Source organism: Mus musculus, chromosome 1 (assembly GCF_000001635.26).
Source record: "Mus musculus strain C57BL/6J chromosome 1, GRCm38.p6 C57BL/6J".
NCBI classification, from domain to species: Eukaryota; Metazoa; Chordata; class Mammalia; order Rodentia; family Muridae; genus Mus; species Mus musculus.
Window position 1 is genome coordinate 57923716 of NC_000067.6, and position 14642 is coordinate 57938357.

The following is a 14642-nucleotide window of genomic DNA, read 5'->3' on the forward strand; positions in this document are numbered from 1 at the left end:
TTATATTTAAAAGGACAATGAGTTGAGTAGTAAATTTGTGTATATGTGTGTAGTGTGTGTTTGGGTGGGTGTATGAACTGTTCATGTGACTTCAGGTAGGTACATGTGTACCCTTGTGTGCTCATGTGTGTAAAGCCCAGATGTCAACCTCAGATGTCTTCTACCACACTTGATCTTAGTTTTTGAAAAAGAGGGCCTCATGAACCTGGAGTTCATCAGTTTGGCTAGACAGCCAATAAGCTCCATAGAAATCCACCAGCCTCTGCTTCCCCAGTGCTGAGATTACAGATGTGTGCCAGTGCACCTGCCTTGTGCTTGGATGGCTAGAGACTCAGCTTGGGTCCTCAAGATTGTATAATGGTTAGCTGACTCTGCTGGTCTCCCCTTGGGACTCTCAGAGTTAGAACCTCCTACCAAAGAACATACACGTGCTGGACATAGCACCCTCCCCCCATATGTAGCAGATGTGATGTACAGCTTGGTCTTCATGTGGTGCCCAAACAGATGGAGTGGGGGCTACCCCAAAAGCTGCTGCCTGTCTGTGGGATATGTTCTTCTAGCTGGACTGCCTTGTCTGGCTTCAGTGGGAGAGGATGGGCCTACCCTTGCAGAGACTTGAAATGCTAGGGTTGGGGGGGGATACCCAAGGGTCCCCACTAGCTCAGAGGAAAAAGGGATGGAGGTTGAGAGAAGGATTGTAGGATGAGGGTAACCAGGAAGGGGCAGCAAGAGGGATGTAAAGTGAATAAGTAAATAAAAAATTAAATTAAATTTAAAAAAAATTGTAAAGTGAGCACTTCACAGACTGAGTCTACACTTCCATCGTGGTATTAATTTGAGGGAAGCAGATATTAAATTTAAAGATAGTCATTTTAAAGACTGCATAATTTACAATTTCACTATGGCACTCATAGCTATCTTACTCGTTCTCATTTAAGCTCACATAACTCAGATTTGTCAAATTGAATTCCCCTTAAATTGCTCCAGTTTGACTTAGGGATGTAGCTCAGTTTGAGAGTGTTTGCCTAGCATGCCTGAAGGCCTGGGTTTGATTCCCAGCATGACCTAAACCAGACGTGGTGATATATGCCTATAATCTCAGCAGTCAGGAAGGGGAAGCAAAAAGAGTGAAATAGTGAATCTGAAGCCAACCTAGAGTAAATGAGACACTTCCACAAAACAAAAAGTAAAACAGTAAAAAGTTTGTGCCACTTAAAAGTCAATACTTAAAGCTGCCTACAAATTTGTCATGGGGAGGGCAGCGCGCGTGTGTGTGTGTGTGTGTGTGTGTGTGTGTGTGTGTGTGTGTGTAAAAGCTGTTTCTTTTCAAGCATTTAGGAACTTAACAATGCTCTAATAAACTATACAGGCAAAATATCCCCCAAGCTTCCCCCAAGCTTTTAATTAACTTGTATAGGATTAATAATTCAAATATAGAGTTGTACTAAATGAAGTTTTCTTAAAATACCCCAGTTCTGTTTACAAACTCTGTCAAATATGCCAGCACCTGCCAGGTTCAGACTGTAAGAGAAAATCAATTCATGCTTTAACTTGAATTTATAGATTTGCCTGATAAAGCAAATTCATTATTTGAATGATGAACACAACTGGGTGTGGCAGCATACACCTTTAATCCCAGCAATTGGGAGGCAGAGGTGGGTGGACTTCTTTGAGTTTGAGGAATCCAGCCTGGTCTACATAGCAAGAAACCCTGTCTCCATTAAAAGCAAAATTAAGTAAATAAATAAATAACACATTCATGGTATCATGACCACTGCAAAACTCCTACATTTAACACAAAATATTAATATTCAGGGTGGCTTTTTTGTTTATTTATGTTCATGTCTAATCTCCCCACTGTGATAAGTGACTAAATAAGCAGAGAAAGTGGTAACTGCGTGGTGGTGGTGATTCGTGCCCGATGCTGTCCTTGTATAATACCGTTTGTGTACGATGCAATCCATGTACAATGTAGTCTGTGCATGGTGCTGTCCCTATATGATGCAGTCTGTGTACAGTGCCATCTGTGTATGATGCTTCTGTGCACATGCTTTGTGTCCCATGGTACTCTGCGGAAGACAAAAATCTGTATAATGTCAATGTGTGCAGAATGGCAGTCTGGGTACAGTGGTGATGGGTGCACATGATAATCGGTGTGAGATGGCAACCTGTCTTGTGGCAGTCTGTATACCATGGAGTCTGGGTTCTTAAGATGGCAGTCTGTGCACAGAGACAATCTGTATACCATGGAGTCTGGGTAAGACGGCAGTCTGTATGGAAGCAGTCTTCCACAGGATGAGTTTCATTGGTTGGAACTTTCAGCAGAGACAAGAACCCTCAGAAGGGACATGGTGCATGACTGACCCTCTCTTACTTTTGAATTCAGTCTGGTATGCTCCTGGAACCAGACATTTCTCATCTGGAATTTTTTACAGTGCTTTTCCTGCATAGTCTAAGCCCTTGATCCTCACCCAGGTTTTATCTTATAAACCAGTTAAATGGTGGCCTGAACCCAACAACCTTTCAACTAAATCCTTTTTCAGTTGACTCCCAGTGCATTTATTTGTACAAGAATGAAAGATTAAGCCAAATTCTTCTCTTTCTCTTATGTGCTTTGGCCATAATTCAGTTTTCATTTTTGAAAAAATAACTATCAACATTTTTAATTAAAAAGTTTCAGGTGTGATGGGAGTGGGGGCAAAATGGCAAAGGCTGTTGTCACCATGCCAGTGGACCTTAGTTTGAGCCCCATAGAAGAAGGAGAGAACCACCTGCAGGTCGTCTTCTAACCTCCACAAACGTGCTGTGTCATGCACATGCTTACGCATGATACATGCACACAAGAGATAAATACATAAATGTAATTAAGATGTTAACTTTAAACCAAGGAAAGTTTTCTAGGGCCAGTAGATGGTCCCACAGATAAAGAGCAAGTGTGAGTGCTGAGACTGAGGTCACATGTAAAATGCCCTGCATGGGATGCACAGCTCTGACCGGAGCTCTGCGGAGGCAGAGAATAGAGATGATAGTATCCCCACAGCTCACTGACCAGCCAGCCCAGCTGAATCCCTGAGCTCCAGATCCGGTGAGGGACCCTGCCTCAAAAATATAAGGTGGAAAGAAATAGAGGAAGACACTGGACACTGACCTCCACACGCAGGTACACACACATACATGTGCACATGCACATAAGACACACAGGGAAAAGGTTTTGAAATAATTTAAGCAACATTTTGCATTCAAATATAACAAGTTTTGTTAGGTAAAACTAATGTGACTGGGGGGGGGGGTCACATTGGAATCCTTAGGTAGCTGTACAGTGCCTCTGATTGAGAAATTAATTTAATCTTACAAGTTCCATGATTGTGTCAGTAGAAGTAAAATTATGCACATCTTAGATTTCTTGTGCCTTAGGTGTAGCTTTGTCCCTCTTCTAATGGTAAAAATGCCAATAAGAAATACTGTAAATGAATTATATATTCTATCTTATATAAAAGACACAAAGAGCCTGGTAGTTTCTAACAAGCTGTAAGCATACATTGGTTTATTCTCACCTATATCTAAATTATATGCCCCTTGCTACTTGCTGTTTGCGTCTTCCCTGGTCTGTTTTTGCCCCCATCAGTGTCTTTGGGGTGCACTCCTTTCAGCCACTTCCTCCCTGGCCGTCCGATCTAATGGAGACCTCTTGCACTCCCCATCTTCTTCCTCCTTCTCCCTCCTGGTCTCTTCTGAAACCCCTCACTCAGTCCTCAAGCCCCGCCTTTCTTTCTGCGCTACCCAGACACAGACTCCAGCCTTCTGGTCACCAACTAACCTTCAATTGGGGAGTAAGGTTTACACAACAAAGGCTGGCATACGCATACGTAAGAATTTACTCATCTGGATGGCAACCAGATCTTGGGGTTCAGAATTTAACATCTGTATACATAGCACCAGCCCAGGCCCCAACACAACATGGACACAAATGGTTTCCCAGACAATAGCTTCACGAGTCACTACCACATCCCTTGAGGTTCACAGAAGACCTCAAGTTCCATGTCCTCCTTTCTTTTCCAGATGTTAGTGGTAGCTTCCAGCATCCATAGAATCTGGAGCATCTCCAGAGCATCCTGTGGTTTAATTCCCTCCATGAGTAAACGTGTACTGAGTACTTCCTCCTGTGGCTGAAACTGCTGGACTGACAGGCAGGTTCCATCTAACTTCAGTAACTGGTGATGCTGGTCCTGCCTTCAGAATTGTCCATCCCTCGGGCAAGCCAAAGTCTGCATTGGAGGTGACAGACTCTAGTCTCTACCCACTTACTGGTTGTGCAACCTCTAACTGTTGTTAGTTTTGAGCTGGGGGGTGGGGGGTGGGGGAGGGTCTTACTGTGTAGCCCTAACTAGCTTGGAACTTGCTATGTCAGGTTCCTTATCAGAATAAGAATATTATGGCTCACCAAATGAGAAAATATGAGCCAAGTACTTAGCAACAATATATGTCATCATGTATGTGTGCAGAGGGAAAAGCTTTTATTAGCAAATAGGTCTGCAGTCCAGGGCCTCATAGAACAGGCAGAAAATGGAGCCATGAGGGTTGTGCTGAGTCTCTCAGGAGTCATGACTGTCAGCCACTCCTCTTCACAGACAGAAGGATACCCAGTGAATAAGTCCCAGTCAAGTAGAGAACTGTCCCTACAGTCACCACCTGGAACTGGCTCATCTGTGGCCTCAAGAACTTTTCCCATTCTCGGTTCTTTTATGTGACATATGAAGTGATTGGTGTCAGCTCAGGACCCCAAGACCAAGTTCTTAGCACAAAAGAGATTATTTACCCCAGAAGGACAGAGGGCAGGGAATAAGAGACAAAAACAGAGAACAGGAAGAAGGGGGAGGTAAAAGAGGGAGGGGTATTTTTTTTCCCAGAGGTGGACAAAGGACTTCCTCTGGATAGAGAGGAGGCGGAAGTGGCCCATAGGCGAATGACAGTTTATAAAAGATAAAGGGCAACCCCTGTGTCAGGATTAGGTGTTTAGTATTGATTGGGCATGTTAAATAGGTGAGCCATTGGGGGCTTTTGATTGCCGGACTCCAATACTCTGGTAGCTGGACCTTGGTAGTCAGCCTCAGGAGGAGCAAGTAGCCAAATAAGGAAACAGACCTTGGTGGCTAGCTTTAAGAATTTAATCTAAGCCAGGCATGGTGGTACATGCCTTCAATCCCAGCACTCAGGAGGCAGAGGCAGGTGGATTTCTGAGTTCAAGGCCAGCCTTGTCTACAAAGTGAGTTCCAGGATAGCCAGAGCTATACCAGAGAAACCCTGTCTCCAAAAACAAAAACAAACAAACAAACAAAAAAGGAATTTAATCTAATGGGTTTTAGCAAGGCAGAGAGGATTGGGGAGAAAGGCAAGGCCTGCCAGAGTCAAGTTTGCCATGTTTAGGCTGGCTACAGTCCCTTCAACATAAATCATACTTCCTCCATGATTATACAAACTCCTGTGTGCCAGACGGCAGCTCACAAGAGTAAGAAGGCCAGTGTTGATTGACATGGGTTTAAGCCAATACAAAGTCTTTATCTGTTGGCCAGAAACTACACAGGGTGTTCATGATCCCAGTGTAGCAAAGAACATTTCTCAGGATGAACTTTCAAGCACAAAACCCATGATGTTCTCGGTGAACAAGCTGAGGAGAAGGGTGATCCTGTAGGAGGACCAGCAGTCTCAATTCATCTGGACCCCTGAGACCTCTCAAACACTAGACCACCAAACAGGCAGCATACACCAGCTGATATGAGGCCCCCAACACACATACAGTAGAGGACTGCCGGGTCTGTGTTCATTCAGAGGTGATGCAGGTAACCCTCAAGAGACTGGAGGCCCCAGGGAGTTTAGAGGTCAGGTGGGGTGGGGGCTGGGGGCATCCACGTGGAGAAGGGGAGGGCTGGGGAGGAGGGGTGGGATGTGGAGCAGTCAGAGGTGGATGGGCGGAGCAGGGAATGGAATATGGAGTGTAAAAAATAAATTAAAAATAAAATAAAATTTAAAAAACAAAACAAAACAAAAAACAGTTGGCCAGAAGCAGAACTACAGAAGCCAGAACATAAAGTTAGTACTTTTAAGAGACTTTCCCAGAACTATGGACTTTGATGGACTAGATTTTTGTTTTCATTTTGTCTACATGCTGAGTTTTATGACTTGAATGGTACCTCCTTCATAGGGTCAGTGGTGCCAAAGTCTGGGGGCCTACTAAGGTCTGGGGCCCTGTTACATTCCCCACTGGCACTGTTCTTAGTTAATGAGTCAAAGAATGCTCTAAGGAGGTGTAATTGGTCCTAAGGACTACTAAATTTACTAAATTGATACATACTTGGCCATATGATTTCAAATGTAGGGCTCCACCATTACTCCTATCAGATGAGAACTAAAGGCCCAGTCAGTGCTGATGGTGGAGTAGTTAGCCAGGGAACCAAGAGAACAGAGCTGGGTATCAATTATCTGATTTATGTCTTTCTCTTTTTGAGGTTTTCCCCAACCATGGCAAGATTTTCTCTAATTATTCCTGATCAGGTAGCATAGAAAGAGCAGGCTTCTCACAAAGCCATGCCTAGTTTCCTTTATCTCATGAGAAGTCAGTCTAAGTATTTCCAGTATTATTGGACCATGACAATAAGGGATTCTAACTGTTGTTTTAATTCAGAAACAGAAACTTTCAATAGCTCTAGGTCCTGATAAACCAATCTGCTTAGTTTACAAAGTGTCATTAGTACATGCCTGCCAGGTAGTCTCAGGGGCCCAGTAATAATACTGTTACCCACAAGGCAGAGTCGCGGGCATCAGAATAAGGGCAATTGCCTAGGTTAAAGTTTTGGATATTGGACACGTTTTAGCCTCTTTGAATTCCACTAACCTTATAGAGCAGTTCCAAGTCACAGTGAATTTTGTCAGTCAATGGGCTGGTGATGGGCTGGTTACTTTCTATCCTTACCTAGAACAGGGGCCAGGTGTCTAAGCAGAAGCAGCAAGCCTGGCTGGTTTCTGTTTGGGAATGATTAACCTCATCCCCAGGAGCCCTTCCTGGGTCTGATTCCCCAGGTTTTCCTGTTTGACAGAAGCCAGAATCTTTCTTATAAAAATTTTCAGATTCTTTTTTCAATTTTATGGGCATTAGATTACATTTTTCCTAGTGTGCATTTCTTGGGAGAAAACTTTTTTTTTTAAATATTCATCCATATGTTTTCAGGAAGCCTCTATTTTACAGTTCCAGTTTTTGCACTGGAAACTCCCTTGTTCTACAACTAGGAATCTCAGCTGCAGGTTATACACTGAATTTTAAATTCTGTATTCCTGTCTCAAAGCATAAACTCCCATGTCTTTCCTTTTTTCAGTACAACACTTAGAGTGGGCATTCGTGAACAAAGGTCAAGATGAATATGGGTTGCTGGACTGCGGTGACTCTGGCTAATGCCTTCCTGTATCGGTCTTCTTCCATTCCCAGGCCTGAGGCCCATGGGGGTTGAACCATGACCCTGTATTCATACCTAACATAAGACTTGGGAGGAGGAAGAGGGGCAAGGAGTGGAAGGGACTAGGTCCCAATGAAACCTTAATTTCAGGGGGTCCGTAATCCAGGAAACAGTCCATTTGTTAGCAGTGTCTCTGGATTCTTTCTTGAGTTAGGTGTGGTGGATCTATGCTGTGATGCCAGCTACCTTCACCACCATAGGAGTCATGACAGTAACCATATAGGGTTCTTTCTAAGTTGGTTTCAGCCAGCCGGTTTGGCTACCTTGTTGACCCAGACAACATCATTGGATTTAAACACGTGCAAACTGGTGATGGACTCAGAGGTTGTCTGGGTCTCTCAGATAGTTTAATGACTAGCATTTTCAGAAGACTGGAGGGCCAACAGAGATTTGAGAAAGAAATGGTTAGAGAGTTCTGACAACTGCTGGTCTCTGAGCCAAGGAATCAGTTGCGGATATCTTCCAAACACAATCTCAAAGAGGGTAAATCTCCCTATATGGGTGCAGTGGGCCCAAAGCAAAGGAAGGCCCTTCCACCCTTCACTAGACTTTAGAGTTTTGTTAAATTTTTTTTTAAACATACTAATTTTTCCTTAGATGCTGAAAACTCTGTGGTCTATATGCACAATGAAATGTTTTTATGTATGTCTAAAACTTTAGCTATTAATTGAGAGGTTTGGGCTCTTAAAGCCAGGCGATTATCAGACTCATAGCTAGGGAGGGGGCAAATCAGGGTACCAATTCGTGGAGGAGCTTTTTAAGCTACTACTATTTGATCAGTTTTATTCCAGGTGGGGGACACGTCTACCCACTTGGAAAAGGTATCTATAAAAATTAGCAAGTATTAGTATCCTGCCCTGGCAGACTGATCTTGGTGAAGTAAGTTTTCTCAGAGTTCACCAGGGGGTTGGTCTCTTTTGTGAACCCTCTTCCTGGGTTCTATTTTGGATTTACCTAAGCACAAACCTGGCATCTGACTAAGACATCCCATACTAGACTGTCCAGTCTAGGTATAACATTCCTTGGTCTGAGCGATTCAAAAACCCACATGAGTAGCCTGATGAAGGCCAGTTACCTGAGTTCTGCCCCTTGTTTCTGAGAGAATAGTCTTTCCCTCTGGTGTCTTCTATCAACCTGTGGGTTTGAGCTGCCCATTTCTTCTTTACTATAGAGTCTCATGCAGCACCAGATCAGGGTATGTCATCAGAATATCATTAGTTTCCACTGGTCTCAGGGCAGCCATTTGTTGGGCAGCCAGGTCAGTGGCCCAGCAGTGGAGGACAGCAATTTGGAGGGGAAGCCAAATAGCTTCTAAGAGGGCCAAGATGTTGTTGTTGTTTTGCTTTTGTTTTTTCCCAGCAGCGAGAAGCCTTCTTTCCCTATAGATCACATCACAGACATGCGGTACTAAAAGCATAGCGACTGTCCGTGTAGATAGCGGTGGACTTTTTTTTTTCCTAAAGATTTATTTATTTATTTTATGTATATGAGTACACTGTTGCTTTCTTCAGACACACCAAAAGAGAGCATTGGGTCTCATTACGAGCAGTCAGTGCTCTTAACCACTGAGCCATCTCCCAGCCCCCAGTGGTGGACTTTCTTTTTCCCCCATCTGAAAGCCTGAATCAGACGAATCAGTTTTGCTTTCTGGGCTGAGGAACCTAGCTTGGGCCCAGATCATTTTGGTTTGAATAACTATTGCAGCTCCTATGTACCTGGTTTCATCTTTCATCTCTTGACAGTTATGGATGAGCACCTGTGGGTGGTCATCAGGAAAGAGGATAGCAGGATTGGGGGGGGGGGCAGTTCTCAAACTGTACTTGAGAGTGGTCCAGTAGTAGAGCCTGGTACTGGGTCACACAGACACTATTAGACAGACAGTCAGGATGCTCAGAAGAGGGACTCAATGGCATGGGGTACTGTAAGTATAAGAGCTACCTTAGTTAGTTAGCTTGTTTGTTTGCTTGTTTGTTTCATTACCAGTTATCACAGCTCTTAGATGGGCCATCCTGTGGGCACAGAGTCCAATCCTTTGGACAGGTATGTCACAGGGTATTTCCATGGCCCCAAAGTTTGAGTTAAAACCCCGCTTTGGCTTTTGTCTTATGGACAAAGAGATGAAAAGGTTTTGAGACATCTGGAAGGACTAGGGCTGGAGCCAAGTCAGAGCTGTTTTTAGGTGCCTTTGTTTAGTCTCAGTCCAGATTAGGGGCTCAGTGCCCCCCCCCCCCTTGAGCTGGTGTATAGAGGCCTTGCTATTTCCACAAACTCAGGCCAAGAATCCAATAGTTGTTCAATCCCCAAGGCTGAATATCTTAGCATCTTCTGTGGTTTACATTGGAGTCCTGAAGAAGTAGGTTGTAATAGCAGTGACAGAATGCTTTGGCAGCAGAATAGATGAACTTACCATCAAAGAAAGGCAAGCAGGAAAAAAAGCAAAACTTTCTTCCTCTGTGACCTGTTTTTTGTGGATTGCCATCAGAAGGTGTGGCCCAGATTTAAGATGGGCTTTTCTACTTCAAATGATCCAATCAAGGCAATTCTTCACAGGCATGCCCAACAGATTAGGTTTTTAGTTGATTCTAAATGTATTCAAGTTGACAACCCAGACTAGCTGTCACAATTACAATCAGCATAGTGTCTATCGACAGCCACATCCAGTAGTCATGAACACTGATGTAATTATTTTGAAGGTATATTCTAGATGAGTGTATCTCACCCTGTTACTAATTCAACAATGCTCTGTGTGTATAGTTTGCAAATGACGCTGCTTAGTTGCACAGGGACTGTGCAGGGGGTGCAGGATTATTATATTTTAAGAAATAAGCATGTATATCCCTAGGCATTCAGACTTTGCCTCCCCAGGGAACTCAAGGTCACACAGAAAGGTTCTCAACACGTTTACTAGAGATGTGGGAAGAAAATTTGACTTTGTATTAACACAAGCATATTATGAAGTAAAATAGCAAATTCTTAAGACCTGTTACAGAATAAGGATTTCAAAGAGTCTCTGTGCTTGAGGAAACCCTTGCACGCCAACACCTGGCCCCAAGATTCTGAACGCACTTTCTGCTAATGGGCATTATTAGAGAAGCCTTGAGATTTCCACAGGTCAAGTGATATGAACCTAACTTCCAGTGTGCTCTAAGAACCTGAAGAGATTTACAAATCCTATTGAGAAGGTGGATTTCAGCATGCCAGATACTGTTTATAAAGTTGCAAAGATAATGTTATGATTTGCATGCAGAGGGGAGCCAAGCTGCATGGAACTGTCTCCCTCTACAGATTTCTGAAAGCATGATGCTTTCAAAACATCCTATTACTCTACTTTAAATCCCAGCATCAGTGATCTTAAAAACTGATCTGTTTTTGTTGATGCTTCCCAGTTTTGCAATTGACATACTGGAGGTGAAGATGTGCACCCCTAAAGAATTTTGGCTTTAGATCTTAACTTTTAAGACGTTTTCATAATGGAAGGCTTTGAAATGTTAATGAGACTATATGTAAAAATGCACCCTCGCTTGCTGATGCAGTCTTCATTTTTGTGATTTGCATGAGTTTAAACTCAGAACTTATTGGTGAGTTTGCACCTGCATTCCCATTTTAGGGCCCGCTTAGATCTATTTTTACAAAGTCTTCTGTATCGAGTGAATGCCCAAGTTCTACATAATCAGGAAGAACAATGACCCCTAATTGTCGCCAGCTTCACAAATAGTCCAGTAGGAAGAGTTGGATCTGCTTAGCCGTGCAGTCACTGGCAGTCTGCTGACCCCTTTACCCAATGCTTTGCAAGTCTGGGGCTTTAGAATTTGTGTGTGTGTGTGTATATATGTGTATATATATATATATATATGTATATCTTTTAATCTTACTTTGCAAGAAGACAGCGTAGCATCTCCTATTTTGACTCAGTAATCATTTCCTCCTGTTGCAGACCTCAGTCCCATCCACATGTTGAATTATAATGACAAAAACATAACTAATAAAAAGCTATAGGTCCTAAAACTTTTTTGTGAGTATTGGGTAGGGTGCTGGTTTATATGTGTGGCACATGTGTGAGTACACACACACACACACACACACACACACACACAGAGTATGGAGCTCAGTATAGAATGTCCTCCTCCCCTAACATTCCCCAGCCTAGTTTTTGAGGATACTGACAAGCACAGCCTTGCCCAGCTTTTCACATGAGAGCTGGAGATCTGGATATGTTTAACATTTTACCCACAGAGCCAGCTTCCCAGCCCTAGACCTAGACAATCTTGAGTGGGACAGGAACTTCAGTTCTTATTTTGATTTCCTTTCCATTAATGGGCCCATCCAATCAATGAGCCCTTCATTCAGTTCCCTTGCCTCTGCTGTGCACTGTGTACAGGTACTACAAAGAATTCCACAGTTCAGCCTTACTCTAGCCCCTTGAGTGACTGAAGACATATATAGTTGGGTAACATGCTATCAGAGGAGCATATAGAGATGGTGGCTCACTGGGCACCATGTCATTTGGGATGCTGAGCAAATATGGCTAGCAATGCTGTTCTTACAATGGGGTTTCATGTGTCCCAGGCTGATCCCACCTCACTGTGTAGCTGGAGTGATTTTGAACTTCTGGTTCTTCTGCATCTCTCTCCCAGGCTGGGATTACAGGCACCTGCCACCATCCTCCATCACAAAGTGAGACATGAACTGGGACCGTATGCATGCTGAGAAAGGAGTCCATTAAGTGAGCCGTGTCCCTAGCGCAGATTCCAATGTTTTAAGAGCCCCCTAGAAATCTCTTTCAAATAGAATTTCTTACTTCCTAAATGTGGATGCCCAATCTGTAAAAGTAATATGCAGGTGAACCAAACATATGTTCTCTGGTCAAAAATAATAGCAGGCTGCTATTCTGTGATCTCTGGGCAACCAGCTGTCCTAAGACATCGTTTGGTATGATCCTTTCAGCATTCGGGTGAGAATTCCTCACTCACTGTATCCAGACATTTTTTTCCGGTAGATTTCCAAATTCTGAAGGACCAGTAGATATAGATCAGTCTGCCCAGCCATCTGCTAAGCAGGGGAGCCAGGTGAGTAACCAAAGGATGATTAGTGTAATTGGGCAGATGATCAGGCCTTATACTGCAGGTTATCTTATTGGCATCTCAACATTGATATTGACATAAACAGAAAACACCTGTCTGTCTGAAGAATGGTTGCCTGTGTGCATCTCTCACTGTGCAAAGAACCTTAACCCTTACCTGCCTGTGTGCATCTCTCACTGTGCAAGGACATTAACCCTTGCCTGCCTGTGTGCATCCCTCACTGTGCAAAGAACCCTAACCCTTGCCTGCCTGTGTGCATCCCTCACTGTGCAAGGACATTAATCCTTGCCTGTCTGTGTGCATCCCTCACTGTGCAAGGTTATTAACCCTTGCCTGCCTGTGTGCATCCCTCACTGTGCAAGGATATTAACCCTTGCCTGCTTGTGTTCTCTTTATTTTGTTGCTGTTGTTCCTTCACTTGCTTTAGTGTTTGAAGTGACTTGTTTGATGTTGTAGCTATTAAGACCTCTTAGAATCACAAATCACATTGCTTGGCTCTATATGGTGGCAGGGGGTTGAAGTCCCAGCACTGGGAGGCTGAGGCAGGAGGAACTTGGAAGCCAGCTGACCTATCCAGTGAAATGGTATTTCAAAAATATCTAAATTACAAAGATATATTGTTTGACTCTGTGTGCTGTGAATGTGGTCTATTAGAGCAGTTTATCCTTGTGCAACCAGGATGGAAAACAATTCAACATGTACATTATCCTACATGGGCTATTTTTCCTTAGGGCTCAACATGTTTGGCCAAGAGGAACAAAGGAAATGCATATATGATGAGTTAGAGAGCTGCTAGCCCGTGTACAGGGAGCTCCGTCTTCTCACTTGCTTTTGTGCTCTGTGCTCTTGGAAAACACACACAGGTTAACCTGGGCTTCTGTGTCTATCTGAAATTTGAGTTCTTCTGACAGAGATGAGGAAGTAACGTACCATGGAATTCCCCACTAACCTCTCTGAGATGCAGATGCTAAAGAATGCACACAATCCAGTTCAAAGTGGCCTGATTTGCCCTTGAAATTGTTATACCTGGGATACTTCAAACAAAGACACAAGATACTCTGGTCTGGAATTTCTCTCTGTTTGCAAAAACAGAAATATCTCTGCAGAGCACCAAATGCAAAAGCATTTTTCAGCTCCTCTAAAGTGGATAGAGCAAATCCTCTATGTCATATTACAATATCACAGCTAGTTACCTCAAAAGACTATGTTTTAAAATATTCCAGTCTGGGGATCAAACTCAGGGCCTTTTATGTGCTACATAAGTGCTCTACCCCTGACCTACAGCTGAGGCTGTATTTGGTGAAATCTAGAGAGTCTGATGCTGTTAGAATTTAATGGTATAGCACATACAGGAGGGTGGTTGTTGCTGCATGGACTTGGCATTGCCAAGTTAAGGAAGTGAGTTCAGATGCCAGTGTAAAGAGGAAGGAAAGCCGTGTGCTTCTACAGTGCCTCTGAGAACTGAGTTTTATTGGGGGTCATTGTTGGTAACAACATGAAGAGCCAGCCATCACCTGCCTGTTGGGAGAGAGCTGCCTCCAGAAACCCCCACAGTTTACTGTGCTTACATCTCTGCCCCTAACATGTTGTACCTTCTCCTCATTTGTCAGTGGACATCCTGACTGCCCGTCAGAAGAAAGCAGAGGAGCTGAAGAGACTGACTGACCTAGCCAGTCAGATGGCAGAGATGCAGCTGGCCGAACTCAGAGCTGAAATTAAGGTGAGTTCTCTGAACCCAGCTGAACGCTGAGGGACAGACTCCATGCATTTGTTTTGTATCAAGAGACTGCTGCTCTGACACTCTGATACATATACCCAGCTCCCTTCCACTGGGTTGAAATACAGAATGAAGAAGGGTGAAGAAACAGTCACTTCCCTTAAGTAGAGTAGGTTTGAAGGGATGTGTTATTAAAATGGAGAGGGATATGTCAGTCAAGACAAACCCATTAAAGTGTATATAAACACAGTTATCTGTGATATGATTTTTATTCTGCATAACTTACACCTGTGTTTACCAGCATACACCCATGTATATCTTAACAGAAGGTTATAAAGC

The 14642-nt window shown here is 43.5% G+C and overlaps 1 protein-coding gene across 15 annotated transcripts in view; it reads left to right on the forward strand.

The window, feature by feature from the left end:
• Nucleotides 1-14642, forward strand: part of Spats2l (spermatogenesis associated, serine-rich 2-like) — a 174297-nt gene that overhangs the window by 149614 nt on the left and 10041 nt on the right. For all 15 annotated transcript variants that reach the window (XM_017322123.2, XM_006496210.4, XM_006496217.4 and 12 more), the window contains one exon: nucleotides 14197-14306. In XM_017322123.2, the coding sequence (XP_017177612.1) occupies nucleotides 14197-14306 (110 nt within the window). The remainder of the gene's footprint in view (nucleotides 1-14196; nucleotides 14307-14642) is intronic.